A 26,552-nucleotide genomic window follows, 5' to 3' on the forward strand; every position below is an offset into this window, starting at 1 on the left:
CCTGCTTACAAAACTTTTCGGCTTCTCTTTTCTTTTCTTCTCGTTCAGCAGACGCAGCACAAAGTTGCAGTGGCAGTTGCAGAAAAAATCTGGAGTGTCCGAATGTCGGTGCCCGTTAGCATTACATGCTTGAGAGAAATGGAGGTATCCTCTGATTCCATGGAGTAAGGCTATCCATATCACACCCTTTTCTCAGAGAAGAATCAAGAATGTCCAAATGTCTTCCCTGTTGCATTACACAATACAGAGATATGGAGTTATAGCTTCTGTTTTCATGGAGTAAAGCTGTAGGAGCGTCAACTAGACGGTGTGCCCTCGAGAGACACAGGAGAAAGCGTCGTCGCTACGTTCCATTTCATTTGTCTTACTGTGAGGTCCTACGCTTGCGTGGTTTGTCTCAACCCTCATTCTTCCCCTTATTACGTTTCTCCATTCTCATGTTAACGATTTCTGCTTTATCCTTCCACTGTCATCTTGAGTAGATGAGTTGAAGAGGCCATCTGCAAGTTTGTATAAGGTTTCACATCCTCCATTCTCTCATTAACGCTTTAATGCTGCCTTTTCTTAGCCTGTTTCGACTCCCTACGCTCCATCTCTTCTATTTCGTACAGAACCGACTAGTTAAATTTAGACTTGGGAGTTAAGAATCTTTGGAAGACAACACTACTGGATACATGCTTCGGTTAAATACTTTACTTGTTTTTGCATGTGTGAGTTTGTCTGCATCGCCCTACTTATTTTAGTGCAGGTTTGCGAAGGTTAACTTGGACTGAAGCGATGATGATCAAATTTGTTTCTATCATGTCATCTAAAGGCTGAATATCAGATTTCCAATATTTGATTCTGATTATTGATGATTTCAGTGATTAATGGGTGAAAAAAGGACTTGGTCACCTAGCATGGCAGTTGGTGAAGCACGGCTATCTGAAACGTTAGAGAAATGCAGTCCTGCTGGTAAAAATTATGCTTCGATACCTGAAAAATAATCCATCTATTGTGTGTTTCTTAAAGTTTTATATTATAAGTATGCTATAAATTTGTGCCTATTTTGATTCCCTCAACTAAAGGGGAAAAATAGTGAGTTCATTTTTTCTGTTATGTAGTTTACTTTAATAGGCTTTCCCAGTGTTTTGGATTCATTTGGGCATGCTCCTACTATTGCTTTCGTATTTTGAAAACAGAATCGTGCTACGGAGACCATAAAAGAAGGAAAACATTTGATACAAGCAGCATGCCTTGGACTGCAAAGTTGCGTTCTGAAACCAAATCCAATGATGTAAAGACTTCACCATTTGCTTTGCGTGACTCGTTGGAAGGTTGGGGCAGTGATAAATATGGAAGTGTTTCCAAAGATATAAGTGGTCTTCTTGCTCGAAAGATGCAAATATTAGGTCCTTGCTTTTCTGATTCCAAATGCAGGGATGGAAAGACTTCACAAGTTGTTGATGTTTCTGCTCCATTTTCTCTCCTCAATTGGCCAAAAGGTTTAGATAGTGGTAAATATGGAAGTGTTTCCAAAGATATTGAGGAACTTCTTGCTCAAAAGATGCGACTCTTAAACCCTCTACTTGCAAGATATCCTCTTCTACAAAGATCTGGTTCAGATACTGCTGGTTTTCACAAGGACTGCAACTTATTGAATCAGCAACCCAGTCACTCCACTTCAGGCTTGTGTGATATTATTGATTTGGAGGACTGCATGGAAGATAATATTCCTGTGTCTGAAGATTCCCTACCAGTTTATGAAAATGATGGTGAAAGTAACGTACATGTAGATGGTGGTTCTAGTCCCATAGAGCAGGAGCAAACCAATCAGCCTGAGTACCTCCAGAGTCATTCTGATCCACTAATTGTAATTCTTGACTCTGATGAAGAAGATGGAGACAGTATTAGGGCTTCTAATTCTGAATTGCCATTAGAATCTCAAAAGAATGATCTTGACGATCTGAACAACAGAGGAGCTCTGATGGCTGATACGAGATCGTTGTTGCTTGATGTTCAGTATCAGCAAGGAAATAATGAGCTGGTATATGCAAAAGTGGATCAGATTGATGCTGTTGAAGCAAATGGGAGCCTATCATACCCGTATGAAAAGGCTGTCTTGAGGAACCAAGTTGAAGAAAAGCCAATTAGGAGTCTACATGTAAGTTTGTTTGCAATTTGTTATTCTGGTGTTGTATATCTGTATAACCCATTGAATTAGGAGGAAAATATCTAAATCAAGTAAATTTGGATGAAGAATTACAAATGCACTCAGTGGATTCTCAGAGCCATATTAACTAATCTGGTTAGTCAATCCTCTAACAAACTGCCACGTGAAGAGAAAAGATGCAGAGTAATTGTACCTTAAATGTTGTATTCATTATTTTCATCTCCCACTCCCCCGGACCCACCCCAAAAAAGAATGTTCGATTTGTCAAATTGCAACTTTATCTTTCTCCAGATAGGTTGTTAAAATGAATTTAAGATCATAGTCCTAATAGGGTGAAGATAAAATGAGTGTTTACTTCTTATTCTTCCATCTCTTTCTATTGTGTAATTTCTTCTGTTTCATTCATTTTGATGGAATTTAATGTCTTCCAGTACGACTTGCTGTTCCCAACATATACCAGAGCAGAAGAGAAATTCATCAAAAAAGACAGTGAGCATTAAGGGTTTTCCCCCATTTTTTCTGACTTCTGGGAACTTTACCTCAAGCTTAGCTTTCTCACCTCTTTTTTTCCCGTAATGTACCCTAGACTTACAGTTGACTTAGCTCAGAGATGGTACAAAAAGAAACAATTTTTCAGTGACAGGTTCAATAGTACTTGTTAGATGAAGATTTTGCCTCATGCCCAAGTCTACATCTGTGTGTGTGTGTATCCAAATATTCAATGAAGACCTTGTACAATTTTATTGATAATTCCAAATATGTTGCTTCTCTAAGAAGTTCTCTCTTTATCAATTTTTGTTCAATGTATCCTTCTAAACTGAAGAGATTAATATGGATTGTTTGCTGCATTCCTTTTGAATTGTAGTCATTATTGTTTTGCTTCATCTCTGATTAGTTCCATTTCTATTTAATTCCTGTAAATTTATGATCTGTCACTGGATTGGAAGCACAAGCATAGTCACACCATTTTACGTAGGAACAATAACCTTCTTGATGTGATTTTCACCATTTGCACTATAAACCAGGGACAGTTGTTAAACCTAAAGAATATTACTTTATGCTATGTTTTTGTGGATAGCTAGGAAAAGAATGGCAGTTCAAGTTGATTTGGATGTGTATCATCATTTCCAGGTTAGAGAAAACGAAGAGGAAAGCATTTCAAAAGAAGAGCAAGGTGTATATGTTGGTGCTCAGGTTGATCAAATAATTGAGAAAGGCAATCATCCAAGTGCTGACGATGATGATCTTGGGGATGTATGGAGAGAAATGACAGTTGCATTGGAATGTTCTAAGGTACTTGGAAGGATGCTCCTCACTTCCTCATTATGATTAATTTTATTGACTTCTCTATATCCCCCCCCCCCCCCCCAAAAAAAAAAAAAAAGAAGAAAAAAATAAGAATAGAATGAGAAATTCGGTTGACTTCAAATGGAGCTGATTGGAGAGGATGGATCCCTGTAGCCATGTTCTGGTTTGGATAAGGCGATATTGGTCTAAAGCGAATTCGATTGTCAGCACTTGGCATGAATATGATCAGCAATTGTCCAGTAGAACTGGAAGATTGCTTCAGCAATCAGAGAGTAAAACTTCAATTAAAGGAGTGGTAAAACAGGAATTACCATGATTTAATAGCTTCTGGTTGAAGAACAACTTTTTAAAATGAGGATAATCTGATGGAACAGATTTCCACAACTGCTATTCATTTCAAAATTGTCTTTGCACATGAATTCTAGATCAGACTGTTAATTGCAGAAAAACAAAAGCATAAACTTATGTGATTAATGGAGGAAGATGAAGGAAGAGAAGGCTAGATTGGCTTACTGCTGCAAGGTGTTTTCATGGATCAAACCCCAACCAGCCTTAATTTTATGTAAGCGAAGAGCATACTGCGATGGGAAACAAAGAACTTTTCTCATCCATTAGAATTCATGTACCGTGTTGGTTCCCCTTGCGGACTTGCTTAGAAAACTTATAAGCAGACTTGACACTAAAAAGGAAAGGGCTAACCACTAGCTCAAAGTAAGATTGGACTTGTAGAATCTTAGTGCAGTTTATCTAAAACACAAATAACAACCAAAATTAAGAAAAAACATTACTTGACTACTGATGTTATAGGCCCATGGATGTGGCCCATTACAATGGAAACCCATTGGATCAATGCCCCGATATATAGGTAACCAAATCCAAAAAGCACTGTTATAAAATAATCCTATCTTTGTAATATATCTGCATCAGTGCAAGATACGTCTGACCTCATACACAAAGCAAGCTCCACTCTTTATGCCTTTAACAATCTGCTGTCATGCTTAATTGATTCTTGTTGGGGATTCTCTCTGCTGACAATAAGTAAGCTGCCCAAGTAATAAAAAGTGCAAAAACATGTGTTCTTTTCTTCTAATAGTCTGCAACTTGGCTTATTCCTCAACCTGTTCTGAGTGCTGGATAGTAGGTTACCAGGTCAAACTGAGGGTTGACCACCCTGCAATGGTAACATTACAATTGACCAATGGGTAAATGATGGCTCGGCTGTCCCAACTCGCTGGTGAAACTGTCTTGGTTGGACAAATAATTGGTGTGGCAAGTCAATTGGGTCCTCCAGTAATTGGGTTGATACTTGATAGCTAATGTTTCAAGATTGGGTGGCAGATTAACAGACTCATCTAGCTTGGTGGGTTTTCAAAATAAAGATTTTTACACCTCTATTGGTTCCCAACCCCACTATTATGTGGACAACAAGACAGTGATTCATGACTTTAACCTTCTCTTATACATTTATCTGCCAACTATTTTTGGTTTCTAGCTCGCAGACCTGATGGTGGGATGTATCATGTTTTCTCTATGGTTGAGATTTAAAGCAGTTCATTTTAAGTAATTTATTTTTGGTCTATTCATTATTCTTCTAAAGCATTGATTCCAGGACTCTCTCTCTAGAAGCGTATCCACTCTTGTGATTTCACTGCCTGTGAATTATATAGTGAATGTGCGGGCAGGGATGTTGTTTCAGTGTATCAATATTTGTTTCTTCTTGATTTTGTTTATTTCCTTCGGATATTGGACACACTTGTGAATCTTTCATTTTTGTACAAGTTCTTGGTGTATGCTGATAATTTGTGCTGTGTATTTTGTTAGGATACTGCTCCTGAAAGGTCAGCTTATGAAAACATTGAAGGAGGAGGTGAAGAATGCGATCATTCTTTTGTTCTCAAGGATGATTTAGGATATGTTTGCCGGGTTTGTGGCATTATAGAAAGAGGAATTGAAACAATATTTGACTTCCAGTGGATTAAGGTATCCTGTATAACTGTATAAGCTAATGAGACATATGTTGCTCTGTTGAATTAGTGGTTGTATGGTAACTTTCCTGTTCTGTTTTCCTGTTTCTAGGTAAGGAACAGTTTTCTTGGTTTGTTGCATTTTTCCTGTTTCTGGGTCTAGAACTTATGTATTGTTACCCATGTAAAAGAACATTTCTGCAACAAAGAGAAAATGAAAATTTGCTATGGTTTGCATGAAATAGAAATGTTTTTTTAATAAAGCCAGAAAGAAAAAAGAAAAAAACTTAGATTCAAAGCAAAATTACATAAAATCTGGTTAACACTATATAAATTAATTAAATAAGTTCTTCTTGTCCTAATGTCAAGATTAACAACTATATTGAAGTTCAAATAAGTTTGAAAGACATTATACAGGTTCGTAAATATGAAATAAAACATAAACAGGTACAAATGATATGACCAAGTCATGACTTCTCTTCAGTGTGGGTAAGACATTATCCTTCTCACTGCCTTCTCGCTCCTAAACAAAGTGAAGAAATCATATGAGTTGTTGATTAATGTTCATAATTTTGCCCTTAATGCTTTCTTGTTAAGTGACTCTATTTCGTATTATTCCCATTGTTGTTTCATTTGCCATCTGGGCTTGAGCTTTTTCGTATTTCATTCGTGCTTCTTGGTTTGCTTCTTCACATTGCTTTGTTTTGTATTATGTCAAGTCAAAATTGTTTTGAGGATTCATAGTTGATATGAATGACCCAGGGTACAAAGACTACCAGAACTTACTTCCGTGAATCTCAGAATTTGAAAGGTAGACAACCAGCTGAGGTTTCTGAAGTGTGTCAGCTGGATTTTACTGTGGCAGAACTATCTGTGCATCCAAGGCATAGGCAGCAAATGAAACCCCATCAAGTTGAGGGTTTTAATTTCTTGCAGAGGAACTTAATGACAGAAAAACCGGGTGGTTGCATTCTTGCACATGCTCCTGGATCCGGAAAGACTTTCATGATTATCAGCTTTATGCAAAGTTTCCTGGCCAGGTATCCTAAAGCCAGGCCACTGGTTGTATTACCAAAAGGTATCCTGGCTACATGGAGGAAAGAGTTTCAAAGATGGCAAGTGGAGGATATACCATTATATGACTTTTATTCCATGAAAGCAGAAAACAGAGATCAGCAGTTGGAAGTTATGAAAATGTGGGTGGATCAGAGTGGTATCTTATTTCTGGGTTACCAGCAGTTTGCAAATATTGTTTGTGGCAGTGCAACAAGCAAAACTGCAGCTGCTTGCCATGACATGTTGCTGAAAGTTCCTTCAATTCTTATACTGGATGAGGGCCATACCCCAAGGAATGAAGACACCAATGTGTTACACTCCCTTGCCAAGGTGCAAACACCAAGAAAAGTGGTTCTTTCCGGCACATTATTTCAAAATCATGTGAAGGAGGTATTCAATATTTTGAACCTTGTCCGCCCCAAGTTCTTAAAGTTGGAATCTTCTCGTCTCATAGTAAAGCGTGTTCTTAGTAGGGTTCAAATATCAGGTGGAAAGAAGTTCTGTAACAATGGTATAGAATCTGCATTCTATGAGTTAGTTGAAGCCACACTACAAAACAATGAAGATTTCAAACGGAAGATAACGGTCATAAAAGACCTCCGTGAGATGACAAATGATGTTCTTCATTACTATAAGGGAGATTTCTTGGAGGAATTACCTGGTCTTGTTAACTTCACTGTGCTTTTAAATCTGACAAGCAAACAGAAGAGTGCAGTAGAAAAATTGAAGAACTTGGACAAATTCAAAAGATGTTCTGTGGGGAGTGCTGTTTATATGCACCCGCGGTTGAAAGAGTTTTCAGAGACTGCATCCGCTGTGGAGAAAAATATTGATGACTTGGTAGGGAAAATGGATGTGAAAGAAGGGGTCAAAACAAGGTTTTTTCTTAATCTTTTGGACTTATGTGAATCTGCTGGGGAGAAGCTGCTTGTTTTCAGTCAATATCTCCTTCCACTGAAATTTTTAGAGAGATTGATTGTTGCCACAAAGGGATGGTATCCTGGGAAAGAAATTTTTATGATATCTGGTGACTCTACCTCTGAACAGAGGGAGAGGTCCATGGACCATTTTAACAATTCCCCTGATGCCAAGGTTTTCTTTGGGTCAATCAAGGCATGTGGTGAGGGGATTTCCCTTGTTGGGGCATCTCGTGTACTGATTCTGGATGTTCATCTAAACCCATCAGTAACCCGGCAAGCGATTGGTCGTGCTTTCCGACCAGGACAAGAGAGGAAGGTTTATACATACAGATTGGTTGCTGCTGACTCCCCTGAGGAGCAAGACCATCTCACTTCCTTCAGGAAAGAGTTAATTGCAAAGATGTGGTTTGAATGGAGTGAATGCTGCAGTCACCAAAACTTTGAAATGGAATCAGTTGACGTAAGGGAATGTGGGGATTGTTTCCTTGAAAGCCCCTTGATGGGGAGAGACGTAAAGGCCCTATACAAAAGGTAGTAAATACTTGTGTTGGTTAATAGGAAAACAGGTTGCCTCTAGTGGTTCTATACATGATCATAAAAATGATATCTTTTATATTTTTCTCCTTTTCTATAAGTAAATGCCTTATCATCTTAAAGTAACCAAGGCAACATTGTCATGTCAGGTGAAAACTATTTTGTCTTATCCGTGGGCCTAGCTGGTGCAGAAGTTTAGACGCTCTACACTCGCAAGTTTGCATTTTTCCTCCTTAATTGGAGTAAGTTTTTATGACAGGAATTTTCTCCCTCTGACCTGGTCAGCTAGTTCTGGGTTTCGTTTATTTGTAACTCAGGCTATGTTGGCATCAGTGTGCATAACTGGTTGAGGTATTTTGTTCCAGCAAAGCCAGTATAATAGCAGAAATTCAATCTTATGCCTATAATGCCTTTTGATAATCAATGTTCGTCTTTTCAGTGACTGAGAGTTGGAGAAATGTAGATAACAGTTCCGTGTGTCATGAACTAATGTATCTTTTTAGTATTGACTTCAACTTAATTGAAAACTTCTGTTGGGGGACCTTTCTTTTTCCCATTACTAATCCTGGAAGTGCTTTTAGTTAGGCTAATTTTTGTCGTACACACTCTATGAACTATGATAACCATTGTTAGATGAAGTTCAATATGGAGTGCTGGTGCTCTATCTGGGTAATGTGCATGCATTACAGCAGAGAAATGCGAACAACGTCCGTTGTTGCAAATAATGCACTGGTGCTTTGAACTTATATCTCCAACTTGGCCTTGTACTTCTTATTTGATTTGTAGTACCAAACCCCGAATGTTGTGGTCTACTTTTTTAGGGTAATGAAATTACATATTGCCGTGAATGGACATAATACTAGATAATAGTTGTATGAATCTCTGGCACTTACTCTATTCATCAATGTTTGCTTTTTAATTTAAGTATTTGGTTTTGATAAGCCTCTAATGGCTAGACCGCTAGAGTGTATAGGCACAAGAAGAAGAAGAGCTAGGGATGATCCCCTGTACCAGTGGATGATCAGTGCTGCTCTTCTTCTTCTTGTGCCTATACACTCTAGCGGTCTAGCCATTGTAGGCTTATCAGGTTCTGATAAACTAGCAGGATTGAACATGCTAGGATCTATCTGTCTATCTATGGGACTGACTATGATGTATTTATATCAGCAAATAAACCTTGCACATAACTAAAACCAAAGGAAACTAAATATAATCTAACAAGGAAACGAAGACTCTCAACTAACAGTTAAAGACAAGGCCAAACTCTTTAAAACTAACACTCACCATGATGGAGCCACTCCTATCATGGTTAATGACTAAATCAGTGTCCCAAGGATTGGACATAATTCTCATTCCTTATGTCTTAGCATGTGTCTTTCAATCCTGTAATTTAGCAGATAATTGATACTGATCACTGCATCTGCAAAATGATTGCTTATAAACATCCAAGTTATCTCTAGGGACCTGAAGTAGAACATTTTCATTGCAGTATCATCTCAAATGGATCTGGATCTAGAAAGAAAGTGCCTCATTCATTTTTGTTCTTCCGGCCTGATCTTTATTTGGATTGATAATTTGATGCGGATAAAGGATATGATCCAATTTTATGGGTGTGGGTTTTCAATTTCCTGGAAAGATGGAAGAAGAGAAAGCAATGCACAGGAAGAATTAAGCCATCGAAGTGTTTTAATCTATAGCTCATTGCATTGGATTATATATACCTGCTTTGGTTGGATCTGCTTTGAAGTTTTGTGTGAATGGTACCAAATAGATGAATGACTGCATCTTTCTGTGCTTCAATAAAAGAGTTATTTGTATTGTAGTCATTTCTGATTGCATGAGTGGAGCTATGTTACAATGAGACGTTCACGGTCCCTTTAATAAAATTATTATAATAATAATAATAATAATTTATTATTATTATTATTATTATTATTATTATTTTGCTTTAAAGATGTTATATATATATAGGAGGGGGGGGGGGGGGGGGGGGGGGGGGGTATTATATATATATATATTATTAACTTCAGCTCTTCACTAAGGTTGCGTTTGTTTGCTGGAATAAAGGTAGGGTGGGAAAATTATTGAAAAATGTACTTTCTTATCCCAAATGGTGATTGCTTGGTTGCTTGAGATGGGATAGTATGACCGACAAGGATGTCCTTAATTTGGAGTATGCCATTTGTACCCCCTAGTTTGTGGGACTTGGAAAAGAGAAAAAAAAAAAAGGGGGCCCCCCCCCCCCTTTTCACGTCATTGTTTTGCTGTTTTTCCACTCGGCTCACATTTTTTTTTCGCTGTTTGCCATTGCCTGTTTGTTTTAATAGATGGATTCATAAGAAGACTAGGTCTGCCCTTTTTGGGGTTGCATTTGGTAGTTGTGGATTTTCATGTCATTGTTTTGCCGTTTTAGTTGATTTCCAATAAAATTGAAAACCTTAATGGGAGGGGTCTACCTTTAAACAGAGATCTTTGGATTTGGATGAGAGTCGGTGAAAATTGGTCTAAACCGAATCTGATTGTAATCGATCCAATCCAATACAAAACCCTGAATTTTCCACTTAAACCAGACCATATCCCAGATTTTTTAACTGTGCAGGAAACTACTATCTTTTCTTTTGTAGTTCCATCTTATTATTTTTCACTCCTTCAGGTATAATTGATTTAGGTCTTCCCCTTTGATCGTTGTTGGATGTTTAAAATTATTATTCCTTAAATATTGATAGAATTGTACCGTTGGAAAGCATTGAGATTCAAAAGTGATTTCGTCAACATTATGAACACACTCTTTCTTTCTTTGCAACCGCCAAACTTCTTCAAAGCTTCTCTCTGTGCAGATATCTGCAGCTTTTAAAGCATCTTCTTCCAAGATCTGGACTTTCTGCGATACCACAAGCGTCCGAGTTATTATTAAATTATACTCAGTGCCTAATTTTTTTCTCCATTGGTTACAACATACATACACTTTTTTCTTCATTGGTTACGACATACATACAACTTTCATACTCCAGTAGCCTGCAATGGGTTAAAATAAATAAAATAGAAGAAAGAAAGGGGATAGAGCTGTAACCGAATTGGTGAAATGAGGTTTGAGGGATGAGTCCTGATATGTCTAGATTCGTATCGAAAGGTTCATTCAAACATGAAAGATAAACGGGAAAAGAAAAACTGTCTTGAAATGGGTTATTTACCCCCACCTTTGAAAAACCAAAAAAAAACCCTAAATGGGTTTCTAGCAGCCTTCTGTGTTGCATAAGTTGTCAATTGTAGATGACTCTGAGAATTCCTCCATGTACATCTCTTCTATCATAGGCTTCCACAGCCGTACTCGGGCATTTATAAACCAATTTGAAACCTGAAACCACAATGAAGAGCACCATGTTTTCATAAACATTTAGGAGTCCCAAACATGGATAACCAGTAAAATACAAACGAAGAAGAAGCTGAGTGTAAGAATTACCTGGTTCTTTGTTAGGCCCGTCTGTGATGCCAACATTAACTTCTCAGATTCCTTGGGATAGCTGTGTGTGACAAATGAAAAGAAATTGAAAACATTGATCCAAAGGTACAACCGAAGAAGAACAAACACAAAACACTCGAAAACAGGTTCTGGCCCTTACGGATGGAGGAAATGTTCACATAGCCAAGATCTAAGGATTGCCACAGACATTTCTGGCAACACTCTTATTGATCTCCATGCTTGATTCTGTTTGCTAATCATCCCAATTCGTGAAAGATTGCTCTGGATTTCAGGTACATTTTGGCCAAGTTCTCTTTTTACCACATTTATTTGAACAAGAATGGCATCTCTTAAGCTACTCAACTGCTGGGAGACGGCTTGGAGTGCGAGACAAGTGTAAGACCTGGCTGACCCTTGACCTGCTATCACTTCAAATGATGAAATCACTTCTTCCATTTGATGATAATAGTGCTCGTATCTGCTATTAACCTGGAAAGACAAACCAGCAAATGTTAACATCGGGAGAACTATTTATCAGTTGTTTCAGGTAGATAACAATTGATAGAAGAATCTTGCCTCATCCAACAAGGCAATGAGTTTCACAATTCTAATCTGAAGCTCCTGTTCCTTGGCTGTCAAGAACCCATTACAGTGCCGCTCTCCTTGAAGCTCATTGGAGACACCAAGGGCTCCTCGCCTGCCATTATGGGTTAACCATCTGAACGGTTGATGTGAGGTTTTTTTATTAAAATCTATATTATCTATATATTAAGTTTCAAAATTAGTTTTTGCTTTTCTTTTATTTAATTGTTTTGTTTGTGTGTGGGACCCTTGTGGTAAGGGTGGTAATGAGGCACCATGAGTTAAGGAGGCCCTTCATGACCTTGGTTAAAGGAGACCCTTCATGGCTTTGGTTATGAGGCTCTTCATGACATTGGTCTTGATCATGGTGATGAGGTGGGCTAACTTGAATGGTGGAATTACTCAAATTCTAACTCTTGACCTTTATTTCTCATTTCAACTTCATGACCATTCATGGCCATTACCATGAGTGGGGGTTAAGGTCTTTGAATGGGTTAAAGCCTATTCATTCCAAAGAAGTGAATATGAGAGTTACTTCCCCAAGTAGTGGGGAAGTTAAGTCAAGGGGGTTTATTCACATTAGTGGAGGAGGGACAAACCATTGATTCTCCATTAGTGGAGAATTGATTCTCCCCTTGTGGGGAGGTGTGGTTTGGGCCTATATAAACCCAATCCTTCTTTGCATATTGTGTGCTATTGTGACTCTCCTCACTCACATTATTTGTTCTACAAATTTCATTTCTTTCTTGAGTTGTCTAAGTGTTGTGCTCTAGCTTTTGGCTCCTTTAAGGGACTAGAAGAACTACCTCATCTTCTAGTTGGAGGTTGCTTTATCTTGGAGGTGGTGGTGCGAAGAACCCTTGGTAGTAGGGTGCATCAATTACCTTAAAGACAGCATCAAGGTGTGACTCAACCTCATCAATCAGGGGTTCGTTCGGCTGCTACTTCAAGCTCTTCAAATTTGCTAAAGACGATCTTCATCTCTCAATTGTATTGCGATTTCATCTTTGTATGTTTGAAGAATTTGTAATACAATTACCCCAACAGTTGATCTTAACTTAGCTCTGAATCCCTCAACCCGACACCAACAACCTCTTCGAGAAGGGATTGAGCTGGTTTCAGATATCTTGAACACCCAGTGATGGTGGCAAAGGATTCAAGGTCATGAAAAGTGGAGCAAGATTGGTAGCCCGAGGCTGAAGATGAAGTAAAGGAAGCGAAGTTCTCTCTCATGCATTCCTCTCCAGGAAAACGAGTTTCTTTCACTTCCTCACTGGCGAGATTTGGAACCCACCTGACGGAACCAATCCAGCTGCGGAGCGAAGGAACCCGTGTAGGAGACTGGAGATGAGAACCAAGAGAGAGTGACAATCCCCGGCACTGTTGATAATCAGTATCTTTTGCGACTTCCAGAAGATTCATTAAATGTCTCCTGTTGCAGGTCTCAGAATCTTCAGTTAAGGTCGGATCTTCAACCAGGTCTATTGATGTAGATTTTCGTTCTCCAAGAGATTGGATGCTGGGAAGTATGTCTAAATCTGTGATGGTGAAAGGGTGAAGAACACTCGATGGATCCAATGGCAAGTCTTCAGAAACCATAGTAGCACCGATTCAGACTAGCCTAGAAGGTTGAAAGCTCGATCCAAACTAGCCAAGAAGATTGAGAGCTACTTCAGCTTATTAGCCAAGGAAATGGATAGCCATGAAACTTGTTAGATCAATCTGATAGCTAGGATTAGTCAAAACCCAGAAGATGGTAAATCCAATAGAGGTTATAGCACAGAACATCCCATGTTGAAGCACTGAAGGAAAGAAAGAAATACCTATCGGTGAGTACATGTTGTTAGACTTTACATGCTTACCCCTTGATCTAAAGTTTGTGCATTTTTCTATTGGTTTTAGACATCCAAAAACAAAAGGGAGTAAACACAATGACAGAATACCGTGGTCGACTGGTCCCTCTCAATTATAGAACACGAGTCCCTTACAGCAGAGAGGCGGAAATAAAATAAACAACAAAGCTAAAAGCTCGAAGTGGCTTTTAAAATCTTTGGATTAATCTACTTCAGGAGATGCGACACTTTCAACCACATATGAAATATTTTACTCTCTTGACTGTCAGACTCTCGATACAAGAAAAGAAACATTGCGCTATGCTAACACCTACCACCCTGCAGGCATAAGAGTCGCCGTAGTTTTAGGCTTCTAGCATCATATTCTCTTCTTGTGAAAGACTACGGTGGTAGGAATTAGGAAGTCTTTTTCAATTTTTAATAACATCAGCGAATCCCTGATTTTGATTCGGATTCTCTGCTGGGTTTCTCTGATTTTGCTATTTCATCGGCTTTTTTATTCCCCATTTGTCCTTTTAGGATTTCAATGCTCTTTTGGTCTTTTTGGTTAACTGAACATTTTTTTTCTCGATAAACGGTTAACTAGGACTAGGGTGAAAGACTACGGTGGTCGGCCGGGAGTCTTTTTCAAAATTTAATAACAACATCAGAAAATCCCTGATTCTGATTTTGATTCGGATTCTCTGCTGGGTTTCTCTGATTTTTCTGTTTCATGGGCTTTTTGGTCGCCACAGCACTGCAAAAAGAAGAGGTTTTTGCCAAGTCTTGGCAGTCTTCCGACTCGCAAAAACAGAGCCAATGCTTGCCTGTTGACTCCAGTATCTTTGAGACGAAAAAACACGCTGAGACGGAGAGGTTGGCCGTCTGCTGCAGAGCTGTACTGCTTAAAAAGGCCTTCTTTTCCTTCAATCAGAGTTGAGAAGAATCTTTATCCACAGGTTCGAGTCATCTTCTAATGCTTTTTTCTTTTTACTTCAGAAACAGGACTGAAGCCCCTCCTAAACAGAACTGCTTTAGAGCAAAATAAGTAAAAAGGCCCCATGTTTAAGGGAAACAATACCCCAGGATCGTAGGAAGCTTTTTACAGGTTCAAAAATATTTACTGACATCAAAATAAAGAAGTTCTATCAATCTCACTACACCCTTAATAAGATGAAGCCTTTTTAACCAAACCCACAACAACAAAAGAAGAAGAAGATGAAGCCTTTCTCTTAAATTTCATATGAAAATAATTATACAAAGTTCTTTTTTTCTTTTTCATCAGCATATTTTACACAAAAGAGGGAAAATGCATCTTTACAGACATGCTACCTCCCCACCAATCTCACTATAGTACACAGTGGTGTTTTGTCATTTCAATGTTTCTATTCATACTAAGTTTCACCCTTCAACAGTTTGCAAGCAGGATGAATATACCCAAAGTGATAGCCTATGTCCCGACATTATTGTAACTAATTTTATTTTCCTCCAGCTGCTTGAAGAAAGCTCATGTTTTCTACCACGGTCTACCAATCTAGCATCACCTCAGGCTACAAAATCATGGAATGGATGCGAAGAACCAAATCTTTGTTGTCGGTTCCCAGGATCCAGAGAGTTGTAATCAGCTGTGTCAGTAGCCCCGGAGTTAGTTACTGCATTGTACATTTCATCACTTCTCAAGGTGACAAAATTATGGGAGGTGCCACCAGACATGGGTAAACCACTTCCATCACAGTGCTGCAACCCCAACGTAAGTGACACACCACTGGTGCTGCCAAACCTCCCCAATTCTGCCATTTCGTATGCAGCAGCAGCAGCAGCCACGAACCTCCCACCAACATTCCGGTCACACTGAACGTAAGCATCCTGGAAGAGGCTACAAGCATCCAAATTAGATCTTTGATCCTCCCTTAATTTCGTCCCATCAAAATCAATATCACCTCCTTTAGGGGTATCATCCTGAAAGGAAGTTTCTGCTGCCTGTCCATCCATCTCAACACCAGCTACAAGATTGGATTTAAAGTGATGAAATGGTTCAGGCTGGCTTCTATCAGTCACCACAGACTTCACATTTGGCTGAATATCTTCTATCTTATCCTCAGGTGCCTTATTTTCATCCCTTACTGCTTTTGGTGCATTTTCGGATGAAGAATTTGAGTCCATTTCAGTGTCTACAGTCTCTTCCTTGTACATCTCCTCAACCATGGGCTTCCAAAGTCGAACCCGTGCATTTATAAACCAATTTGACACCTGATCCCCCAAAAATAAAAGATAAAAAAGCATTAATGACATGGATTTGATTTTGTTTCTCACGATAATTAGCCACCCATCAATTCAGTGGCAAGAAACTCTACCACTTACCACCAAATTGAAGAGGGAAACATCCTCAGACAAAGAAACCACCACATGATATGTTCCCACCAAATACAACAGACGGGAGATATACCCATTGAATGGCTGATCCTCAAATTTGTTGCATATGCATTGTTTAACTATCATTAGAAGATTGTTCTGTAACCAACTAGTACATTAATTCATTCTGTTTTACTCATTTACCTGACTTCTGGTTAAGCCTGTCTGCCGAGCTAGCATGATTTTATCAGAATCCTTTGGGTAGCTGGTGAACATTAAAATTAGCAACGGAATTAGACCATCCAAGTGCATTCGAATATCTAGCATGAGTATGGGGAGAAAAAGAAAAAGAGAAGCAGTTTAAGGAATTTACGGATGAAGGAAGTGCTCAAACAGCCAAGCACGAAGAATAGAAACAGAGCTTTCAGGGAGCCCCCTCTGTGGCCTCCAAGTATGTTGCTGCATCATACCAAGTTGCTGAAGAGCCCTCTGCTGCCTAAGCTGCTGGTCTACATAACGTAGGCGTGAAATTGCAACCCCCTTGCTGTTTCCTGAAGTATCTTGCTCCCCAAGGCTCACCTGTGTCACTCGAATTTGGCCACTGATTGCATCACGCAAACAGCGAAAATGATGGGAGATAGTGCGTAGGGCCAGAGCTATATAAGGTTTGGCTGCACCATATCCTGCAATCACGTCAAAAGATGACACCACAATCTGCATCTGATGATAATACTGTTTGTATCTTCTATCAACCTGCAACAAGGGAATCAAATGAAAACTTCATGCTCAAAGACCAACCGAAAACAATCTTAGAATTACATTTTCAGCAGTGATGCCATCTCCTAAAAAAGGGGGGAAAAATAGGTATCTTGCATTATCTATGTTGACAACAGAATTCTTTTCTGGTGAAAAATTTTGTCCGACTTGACTCAAGTGAAGGATTTGTATTCCTGACTTAGCCATAATTGCACAGATCAAGTCAGGGTTGACAACCAATTTATGCCAAAAGGTGGAGGACACACCATTTAACAGGTAGAAAGAAAATTAAATATTCAAGCTATAAGATAAGATATGGCATTAGAATCCAGAATTGTCATATTTTATAATTCAACAGTTTATGCTTTTGGAAAATGGTAAGAAAAGAGTTCCAAATTGTGACCATCAAGGCATTTACGATGTGGTTGCTCCCACATTTAGGTTCATTTAAGGTACCTTTTCAAATATTGGGTGTACCAAATAACCTTTGAAAGTTGGGCCCCAAAGTCTGATTCAGGTCCCAACTAATGAAACTGAAAACGTTACCCAACTCAATTAGCTGATAACAAAATTAATGGGGTTTCCCCCAATCACTACTTTGATGAGAAACCAATAAAAAGTTTTTTATTGGGAGGGGGGTGTTGCCGGGGAGGAGGGGGATCAGAATTAAGAGAATTTCAGTCTTTCAACTTTGGACAAGAGAAGGCAAAGACAAAGTGTTCAATTTGGTGAAACAGAAGAAAGGCTGAAATTACTACATTTCGACCAGGGGTCCTAAAACAGACAGTTTGGAAAGTGGTAACTGTCAGATCACTCAAGCTTTGGCAGCTAGTGGATCCCAGTTATCCACTTCTTAACCACAACCACCCCGATTGAAATGCAGGAAATGTGTCTTGGCCAGGTAGCATTTCTACTTGGTTGATACCTTCATTACATGAATAGTAAGTGAAACAATGATCCTATTTACACAAAAGACAATAGAATAAGATGGTTCACATGGATTACTAGCAGTACATATATCAAGGATTAAATTGGTATAATGAAGCATAACAAGGCTATGCACAGTGCACAAGGCTCCAGTGTTTAGCAGGGTATTATTAAGCTACTCATCACAATTCAACTTGTTAGGAGCTTTTATATTTGCAAAGAAAATAGAAAATTTTCACACTTCCCAACGAATTATTAAATCATAATTTCCAGAAAGCAGTGTGCAATGTGGTTGCTCTGTCAACTAGTAGAGAAAGAGGAAGGGTTACTATTATATATGAAACATTAGGCTGTTGATAAGACTGAAATAGCCATTCCGCACATAACAATAGACAAAAAGTGCCTTTATCAGGATATGCATGCATCCCCAATGATCTATGTTAATGTCAAGGCTGATTCATGTACATCAACATGACAGGCAACATAAGAATACAGTAACCCTGACAAGCCCCCATGAAAAGAATTTTGGCGATCTTTCCAATTAGCAATTAAAAGATCAAATAACAAACTAGTGATCTTCTTCCATAGGACTAACTTCCATACTCTACCCCAACTAAAGAACATAAAAGAAACGAGTCAAACAATCTGCATATCATGCACAACAGGAAAACATATCATTGCAGAGATTATACAGGTGCATGGACATGAAAAGTTGAGATGCATCAGCAAGCATGGCAAAATTTCCTCCCCTAATGGAGTCAAACAACCTTCAGGTTCAGAATATGGAAGTTACAAGCTTGCTTTCACTGATAGTGGTCAAAATGGAATCATATACATATCAATAGAGTAATCACTTCTTCTTCGGTCGACATTGGATCTAACCTGAATAAATTTATTCAATAAATTTCTATTCCTCTGGTTTCCCATTTTAACTTCTGATCTTCCGGATCCCAACTTTATCTTATTGTTCTCAACTTATGTTACCTGAACACAGGCATGCAAATTAAAAATCACATTCTGTACCTAAAAAAGAATAGTCTAGTCACAGATTAGGATGCCTGAACTGTAGTGTCAAGGTAAAATTGTACCCAATTACTTCAATCAACACATTAATAATCTCAAGACCATGCACCATGGAGATGCAAAATGGAAGAAAACATAGTGTTATCTCATGATCATCATTCTACACTACTCTGGAAAATGAAGAGGCAGAAATTTTTTGGGGCAAACTGACAGTTGCAAAGCAGAAACTTAAAGAAAATTGCTCAATGGTGCAAATGGAGCTGAAATCTGATGCCTCTAGGCTTGGATGGTATTTTCAAAGCACAAAGTGGGTGGTAATCTTTGATCTTCCAGTAAGAAACAAAATACTATATTGTCTTTCAGAGAATCAGATCTAGATAAATCACTTGACAGACATGGAAGTCCACAAAGTCAGAGTCGATTTCCTCCTAACTCAAAATACTGGAAGCAGAAGTCACCTAATGGAAATTCAAAACATGCACTGTTCTCATATTTGCAGAAACAATGAATAAGGTACACTATTAAATTGACATAGGTTAAAGTCCAGTTATAATCCCTCAAAAATCCCATTATTCCCTTTGAAAATTTAACAATATCTCATCACATATTATTCCTTCCTTTTTGGGGCCGTGAAAATTTGTCCAAATTGTCAAGACTGTCAGAAACCAACGCCATATTTCTAATTAGACCGGAACTAATTCCACAGAAATATAACGGAACTTCTTTTGGAGAATTCATGCGAAACAGATGACAGTCCTTAAGTGAATTATCTAGTGATTGGATGTCAGTGGTTAGAGATTAAATCATTTCCCTTTCATTAATCTCTAGACATAAGAACAAGTACTACACTTGGTCTGGCCCAAAAGGGCACCACTTTAACAACCCTTACATCTCCAAAGGTGAGACTTGTACCCTATCAAGAAGACTATGGACCTGCTCCTACTTTGGTGCAACTGAGTAAACACCTAGGTGGATGTTGTTTCTTGATAAATTTCAACAGTAGATAATAATGATAGCAAATGTAACAGCCAGCAGAACCTTGTCATGTGCATGGAGATGACAAAAGATGCAGAATGAAGGCTTTTAGGTCATTGAGAATCCTCAAAAGACGGCTGGCTTGTTCCTTTGTTTTCTTATTGTACGTCTAGCACAGGTTGGGATCCATTTAAATTTACACCCAATGTTCAGGAATGGATGGGTGCACTCTTGGGTACTTCTTAGTTCTTTTGACTGTAAATACATCTGAAAGGTGAAAGCTGAGAATTTTGTTTGGCATAAACAGAAAATTAGAGGATTATATTTTGAAACTCTATGCCTCTTTTCCTCCATTTGACTGATACTAGCATATAATTTGCTTCTCATATGCAGTTTTTGAAGATGTATGGTTCTTTCTTTGGATGCTTTAATACGCAATGGGCCAAGAAGGGAGGAAACCAGAAAGTAAAGAAGCTGGTTCATTTTGCAGTTTGTTTGGGGGGAGAATGAAAGGAGAGAAATAAAAAGATTTTCTGAGGAACTAGACAATTTTAAGGATGTGTGAGACGCTTGCTCCCTTATCTTGAATTGGTCTCTGTACTTAGAAAATTTAAATTGGCAGAAGACCTTTTGGACATGACTTAAATTCCATATTTCCATCACTAGACAGAGATAGATTGTATATCACACCTTTTCATAGTCAACATAACAATGTACACATTTCGACAACTGCAGATAATTAGAGAGCAGTCTCATGGCCCAACACCCCCCTTATGGTCTGGTTCAAAGGCTACATACCACATCATTCCCTAACCCTTTGGAGGGCCCTTAACCTTGCTCTCCTCACCTAGTCCTACATTATTGGCCGACATATCCCCGTTAGCCCCAGTTGCACCCTCTGTTAGAACGGTTTGGAGGACCTTGAACACCTCTTCTTTTCTTGCCCTTTCTCCAAATCTATCTGGGGAAAAGCCCTGGCTTCCATTTGGCCTCGTTCGAGGCGTTCCTTCAGGTTTACCCGTAATTGGTCTTGGGTTTTGAGAAACTTTTCAGATACTGTTGATACCAGTTGATAAAACCCTTATAATACGTTGGAAAATTATTACAAAGTTGCAAGAATTAACAAGATAACACTGGCTTCTATGGTGCCAGTCACCCCCCACACCTCATGGTGTTCCCTCAGCCTACGGCTGCCCACAAGACTCCCAAAAGATTCGATGCCTCTCCCCTCTCTTTCCCTTCTATTTATTACCTCAACTAACCCTAACTCACCCTCATTCTCTCTCTCTCTCTCCTCCACATCGCCTAATCCTGGGGTCCTAACAGGTACCTCCATTTGCGATCGGAATGGTAAGCTAGTGTATTATGCCTCTATCCATCAACTTTGGTGGGAGCGCAATCTTTGAAGATGGACCTCCAAATCCTGATCTATAGACAGGATTTGGAATGCCATATATTTTGATGTTTCTTCTAGACTGTTAGATATCCCCCATCCCCCTATTGATGATACCCCAAGGAACAAGCTTATTGTTGTCTCCTGGGGTCTAAGCTCTTCTTTTCAGTCGTTTGCTTAAAGACCTTGTATTCTTGCTTTCTTGTTGTTGAATATATTTATTTATTCATCCAAAAAAAATTCGCTCAACTACAACACCCCCTTTTCTCACACCACTTGTCAATTGGCTCAATCTTATAACCGATTCCCTATATTGTGGAAGGAAACAAATTGCTTGACTTTCCTATACATAATCTCCAGGCAAAGAAATCAACAGAAGCCCTTACAACATTAGTTTTTATGACATCTATTTTTTCTGGTATGCATCCACTGATTTTTAGGGAACTTACTAAAGGTACTCATTTGTGCAAACCAGCTGTTCTACACATGCTACTTTTGAAGTTTAAAGAGAGAACCCTTACTAATAAACTTTTTGAGGTCTTCAATAGCACATGTCATTAAGAATTTGCACGCATAAGAGAACTACTGCTCGAAGGGATCCATTGGGCCAGAATGATGGAAGAAACGAAAGAAATTATACCGGAGCTTTAACATAGAGCAGATGTCAATTAGATAAGCCACCACAAGAAATAGATAATAGCAATGATGCAAGTAATAGAAAATTGGGAGACCTATTGAATCTGTATGTCTCAAAGAATGACGCAATGATGCATACCTCATCCAACATGGACAAAAGCTTTGTCACCTTGTTCTGCATATCCTGTCTTTCAGCAGGAGAGTGTTCAACATTGTTTGTACCTGATTCTTGAGGTTTTGAGGATATCCCAGATGTAGAACGCAATTGAGAGGTATCACTTGATTCTCCTTCGGTCTCTTTGGGACCAATACCACGAGAATTTTGGTGTTTATCAAATTCCGATTGTTTCAAGGCCTTATGAACATTGACAACTTCTTCAAGCAGTTGTTGTGCTGCTTTGAGGTATTTGGATTTTGGAATGGCACTTGCAGGACCTGTCAGTCCGTAAGGAGATCTATCAGAATGCATCAGTTTTGGTCCCACCATACATTGGAAGTTTATCAATGCCTCCCCCCGGATAGCATCACTATTTTCTCGTAGAAAACTAGACTGCAAGTATCCAGCATCCCTGGGCTGTTTAATTTCAGAGCATTCATCATCCCTACATGAACTGGTCCCACTGCCATCATCTCTGGACACTGAAAGATGGGAATTCAAGAGTGAAGAGAAACCTGGGTTAGAATTCCGGTACTGGAATGGAGGTACAGAAACAGCGGACGGGATCTGTGTACTTAGGCTAAGGCATAACCCTTGTCCCTGTAAATTCTGTCCACCATGTAGAACCTCAAGTGTTTGCAAACCTATATGGGGGTCCCCAGCGACAGATCCCTGGACCATATCATCCGTTGTGCCGTTTAACTGCCCACTAAGTGACTGCAAACCAGCAGAGCCAGCAGCTGGCCGCACGAACAATGTCTCATTTCCACCATCCCTCCACTCACCAAACTGTTGCTGTTCCCCAAGATGAGAAGCAACAAGGTTTGAGAGGACTCCTTGCTGTGCATGAGTAGTCTCTAAGGTTCCCATGGATTGGAGTTCACAGTTCTGCTGAGGCTGAGAATTTCCAGCCAGTGAATCTGAATAGGACCCAGCAGAAGATGAGTAGTTCAGATACATCATCGTGTTGCCAGGAGGAACTAGAGCCTCAGCATATGAAGTTGGAACGGCATCCCTTGAATACAGGGTTGGTGTGACTTCTCTTTGGCTGCTGGAACCAGGGAAGTAAGTTGCCATGTTTATTCCACCCCAAAAGACAAAGCATCACCGGCCTCCCTGTCGAGGAATTAGGCTCCAAAAGCTGAACCACCTCCAAGAAGAACAGTGATAAAGAATTGGGCTATTAGCACTTAGCAGCCGATGTGTGACCCAAGAAATTTCCTTTTAGCTTCTGAAAATACAATATCAATTTTCTATGATTATCTTCATGTGTTCACCTAATTTACAACAATATTCCTGAATTATACAATCTCAAACAGCTCAGATTCTCCATACGGAAAATTCAAGCAGCCAAGTGGCCAACCTAACCACCGAGAGAAATGACTTGGAAAGAAAAGGCCTTTCTCTGTCAATTTTTAGTCCCTGTTCAAGAGAGTACCAGAAAAAACGTAGACAGAAAGAAATATCCGTTTCTATCCACCAGGCACACTCACAGAGAGGGGGGGGGGGGAGAGGGAGAGAGAGAGAGAGAGCCCAGCTTGCTATAACCTAGTACAACCATCAACAGAAAAAGTAAGCGGGATGAAGAAATATGAAAATATCATGCTCCATGAACCAATTGCTCTAACAAGTAACACAATATTGGAAGTTCAAGATGAAAAACAATAGCCAAAACCCCTTAAGCCAAAGAGGAATTCAGTGCCCAGATCCCAGAGAATAAGAACACAGGAGACAAACATGTATCCACTGGGATGATAGTGATACACACGAAAATTCCACATTTTTGTTGTCATCATCCGGGCTATCATATGGGCTTTTCCTTCAAACCCCACATCAGAAACAACAGTATAAGGGATGAGAAAATATAAACTGGAGAAAAACTATCATTTTTCTTTTTTGGTGGGGGTTGTGAAGAAGAATTTATTGAACAATTATAGCTTTTCTGCTCTCATTGAACGCCAACTATAGAAGAAGATAAGCACAAAAAGGAAGATAGTAGAGAATGAACCTGAAAATCCGAGGCTGCTGTGTCTTCCGTGGGGAGCAGAAAAGCTCGGTTTCTAGCTCGAAAGAAACCCGATCCGCTGAAACAATTCTTCCCAAGTGGAGACAACCCGATCCCGAGATTCCAAACAATAATCCCTTTTCATTGAACAAATACAACAATAAAAAAATAAATGCGTTTCTGAAAAGGGTTTTGTTTTTCTAGAATAATAATCTACGAACAACACAGCTACAGCAATTATATGTTGACCCTTTTGCGTTCCTTTTTAACTCTCATATTCTCTATTCATCATTCCATCTTTTCACGTGAGAGACAAATCCCCATTCTCGCTCTCTCCATGAAACAACTTAATAAATGGTTCTCGAGAACACAAGCAAGACAACCCAACAACAGCAACAACAACAAAAAATACCAAAACCAGAACTTCCCCTGTTGCTTTTTCTTTCCTCTTCCTCCTCTCCCTCCTCCAGCTGCTGTTGCTGTTGTTAGGGTGTTCAATCCCTAACTACCAGTAGGTAGACCTAAACCTCTCTTAAACCCATCTCCCTTGTTGCTTCTCCCTGCTTCAAACTTTCCCTCTCTCTCTCTCTCGCACTCCTAGAACTTACGGGAGAATGTGAAATGCCGCAACATATTACACCATAAAAATTAAATATTTTAGATTTTGTTCTTATAATACAAGAAAAAGAAACAATGGTGATTACCATCATCCTAATTAGAACATAATTAATTAGATATTCCTTAGTGAGTCAGCTCCTTTGTCTCTTCCCTCTGAATGATTTGTCCACTCTCAAAAACCCCATAAAATTTTGGCGAAAAAGAAAGAAGAAAAAAAGGAAAACCCAAAAGGAAATTCGTTCTCCACGGCTTCTTGGGGACATCTACGGTTTGATGATGACACTAGAACACAGAATAAACAATATTTCTTGTAGGGCAATAAAGATTGCATGCGTTGTCGTTGTGTTGTTGGGTTTTCTGAATTCTGAGAACATGTGAAAGATAAGTTGCATCACCAGATAAAAAAAAGAATGATTTAATCGGACATCGCTATCAGATTGTTGTTATTCGTTCTGATTGTTCAGTCAATATAATATCAATTCTTCAAACTGTTTTATTCATTACCCATTTATGTTATTGATTGATGTAACAGTTGCTTCATTCAACCAACCCAACAATAATACGAATAAAAAAACACGATTCTCATATTGAAACTCAAGAAGTATTTAAGTCTCAACTAACTCTACGAGTATCCGTTTGCTTGCTTGTAAAGCTCAAACTAAGCTATAATGATGCAGCTTCAACCAAAAACCCAGTACCAGTTTTTAGGTTGCATGCATCTTGGTACAAATTATTGATCCCAGCACAGCAGCATGGCTAACATCGTTAGCTGAGCTCTTATTTTAAAATGTAGGTGTAGCTAGAATGGAATGGGATGGATACTCTGACATAGGAGCGTATCCAACACGCTAGCGCCTGCGCCCGCAAAGAGCCAGCGACAGACTGAGAACCCATTGGGTGGAGATTTGGGTCAGGGAAACCTGCAACAGTAGGCCTCGATATTCGCGAAATTATTGTCGATCGACGGCGAGGATTGATTAGTAGAGTAGGGCAGAAGACCCAAAAGTGATTGCCACGTCGGATGTTTCAGTGCTTCTCACAAAAAACATTGCCACGTCGGATGCAAAATATGTCTAACTTCTGCCAATGACGGCGATTTACCAGGGGTTTATATTTCCAGACTTTCAAGTTTACTTTTCTGTTTTTTTTGGTAAATGACTTCCAAGTTTACTTGCAATTTATCCAAGTGAGGATGGCAAAGATGACTAATTGACTATATGTTTTTCTGGGTAAGAAGTTGAAACCTTTTTTTTTTTTTTTTTTTTGGTAACCAAGTTGAAACTTCATTCATTGAACGTTAAAGAATACTGAAAAATAGCAAACAAAGAAATACACAAAGATACATGCATAAAACACAAAGTTCGAACAAAAATATCCAAACCAGAGAAAGGAAATTGATCAAACTGTCATACATGTAATAGACAAGGTCGTCTAGGCTAAGGTATGAGTCAAGTCCAATAAAATCTTAGAAAAAAAGATGTAATTAAAATAGCAAACATTAAGCTCAAAAGATACAAAATATGTGTCCTCCATTACAAGCGTTTAAATAAGTGAAAACACACCACAAAAGCGGAGACCAACACCCCACAACAGCGGAAGAAAAAACACGCCACAAGGGTGGAGAAACAACATCTTGAACAACCACCACTTGACTTTGATCGTCTCCTTCGCTAGGTGTTGGAATCGATGCTGTAAAGTGGGAGGCGGTGGTTATCGATTCAACAAAGCTAGCCTTCAGCAAATCAATTCAATTATGCTCTTGACGACGACTCACTTGTCGCATTGGTGGCACCAATAATGCAGAAAAGGTTGTCGCTGCGGTGAATCTGGAAGAGGTGTCTAAGGTGGTGTTCCAGCCATAACTTTTTAACGAGAAATGGCAGAGAATCTCCTCGGTCGAAG

The 26,552-nt window shown here is 39.1% G+C and overlaps 3 protein-coding genes across 5 annotated transcripts; 1 reads left to right on the forward strand and 2 right to left on the reverse strand.

The window, feature by feature from the left end:
- Positions 1 to 63: 63 nt before the first annotated feature.
- LOC149016959 (protein CHROMATIN REMODELING 35-like) lies at positions 64 to 7,935 on the forward strand. Its single transcript, XM_089153792.1, has 6 exons — positions 64 to 390; positions 864 to 954; positions 1,182 to 2,143; positions 3,284 to 3,445; positions 5,282 to 5,440; positions 6,187 to 7,935. Exons 2-6 carry the CDS (start codon positions 870 to 872, stop codon positions 7,933 to 7,935), a joined length of 3,117 nt encoding a protein of 1,038 aa, XP_089009918.1. The 5' UTR covers positions 64 to 390; positions 864 to 869.
- A 2,603-nt stretch (positions 7,936 to 10,538) lies between these two features.
- Positions 10,539 to 13,575, reverse strand: LOC149016960 (BEL1-like homeodomain protein 11). The gene is made up of 5 exons (XM_089152855.1): positions 13,035 to 13,575; positions 11,971 to 12,155; positions 11,555 to 11,883; positions 11,395 to 11,455; positions 10,539 to 11,289 (listed from the first exon to the last, which is right to left on the reverse strand). Exons 1-5 carry the CDS (start codon positions 13,573 to 13,575, stop codon positions 11,167 to 11,169), a joined length of 1,239 nt encoding a protein of 412 aa, XP_089008981.1. The 3' UTR covers positions 10,539 to 11,166.
- Positions 13,576 to 14,893: 1,318 nt separating this feature from the next.
- On the reverse strand, positions 14,894 to 24,773 carry LOC149016961 (BEL1-like homeodomain protein 6). Of its 3 annotated transcripts, XM_089151261.1 has the most exons (6): positions 24,282 to 24,773; positions 24,036 to 24,169; positions 22,010 to 23,258; positions 16,534 to 16,913; positions 16,365 to 16,425; positions 14,894 to 16,058 (listed from the first exon to the last, which is right to left on the reverse strand). In XM_089151261.1, exons 3-6 carry the CDS (start codon positions 23,102 to 23,104, stop codon positions 15,354 to 15,356), a joined length of 2,241 nt encoding a protein of 746 aa, XP_089007387.1. In that variant the 5' UTR covers positions 23,105 to 23,258; positions 24,036 to 24,169; positions 24,282 to 24,773; the 3' UTR covers positions 14,894 to 15,353. The 3 variants fall into 3 exon arrangements, with proteins under 3 accessions (XP_089007387.1, XP_089007386.1, XP_089007385.1); XM_089151260.1 differs by having other exon boundaries at positions 22,010 to 23,168; positions 24,036 to 24,773; XM_089151259.1 differs by having other exon boundaries at positions 24,036 to 24,773.
- Between the last annotated feature and the right edge of the window lie 1,779 nt (positions 24,774 to 26,552).

This window comes from Hakea prostrata, chromosome 4, assembly GCF_041222555.1.
Source record: "Hakea prostrata isolate BN-2017 chromosome 4, UWA_Hpros_2, whole genome shotgun sequence".
Classification (NCBI taxonomy): domain Eukaryota; kingdom Viridiplantae; phylum Streptophyta; class Magnoliopsida; order Proteales; family Proteaceae; genus Hakea; species Hakea prostrata.

What these genes read in the sequence shown, in the direction of transcription:
- LOC149016959 (XM_089153792.1), top strand. Translation starts at nt 870, where the DNA reads ATGGGTGAAAAAAGGACTTGGTCACCTAGCATGGCAGTTGGTGAAGCA. An exon ending in TTGCATTGGAATGTTCTAAG is followed by an intron (nt 3,446 to 5,281) that starts GTACTTGGAAGG and finishes GTATTTTGTTAG; the next exon opens with GATACTGCTCCTGAAAGGTC. An exon ending in TTGACTTCCAGTGGATTAAG is followed by an intron (nt 5,441 to 6,186) that starts GTATCCTGTATA and finishes TGAATGACCCAG; the next exon opens with GGTACAAAGACTACCAGAAC.
- LOC149016960 (XM_089152855.1), bottom strand. Translation starts at nt 13,575, where the DNA reads ATGGTTTCTGAAGACTTGCCATTGGATCCATCGAGTGTTCTTCACCCT. An exon ending in TCATTGCCTTGTTGGATGAG is followed by an intron (nt 11,884 to 11,970) that starts GCAAGATTCTTC and finishes TTGTCTTTCCAG; the next exon opens with GTTAATAGCAGATACGAGCA. An exon ending in TGTGAACATTTCCTCCATCC is followed by an intron (nt 11,456 to 11,554) that starts GTAAGGGCCAGA and finishes TGTCACACACAG; the next exon opens with CTATCCCAAGGAATCTGAGA.
- LOC149016961 (XM_089151261.1), bottom strand. Translation starts at nt 23,104, where the DNA reads ATGGCAACTTACTTCCCTGGTTCCAGCAGCCAAAGAGAAGTCACACCA. An exon ending in TTTGAGCACTTCCTTCATCC is followed by an intron (nt 16,426 to 16,533) that starts GTAAATTCCTTA and finishes AATGTTCACCAG; the next exon opens with CTACCCAAAGGATTCTGATA. An exon ending in CAGGCTTAACCAGAAGTCAG is followed by an intron (nt 16,059 to 16,364) that starts GTAAATGAGTAA and finishes TTGGGGGATCAG; the next exon opens with GTGTCAAATTGGTTTATAAA.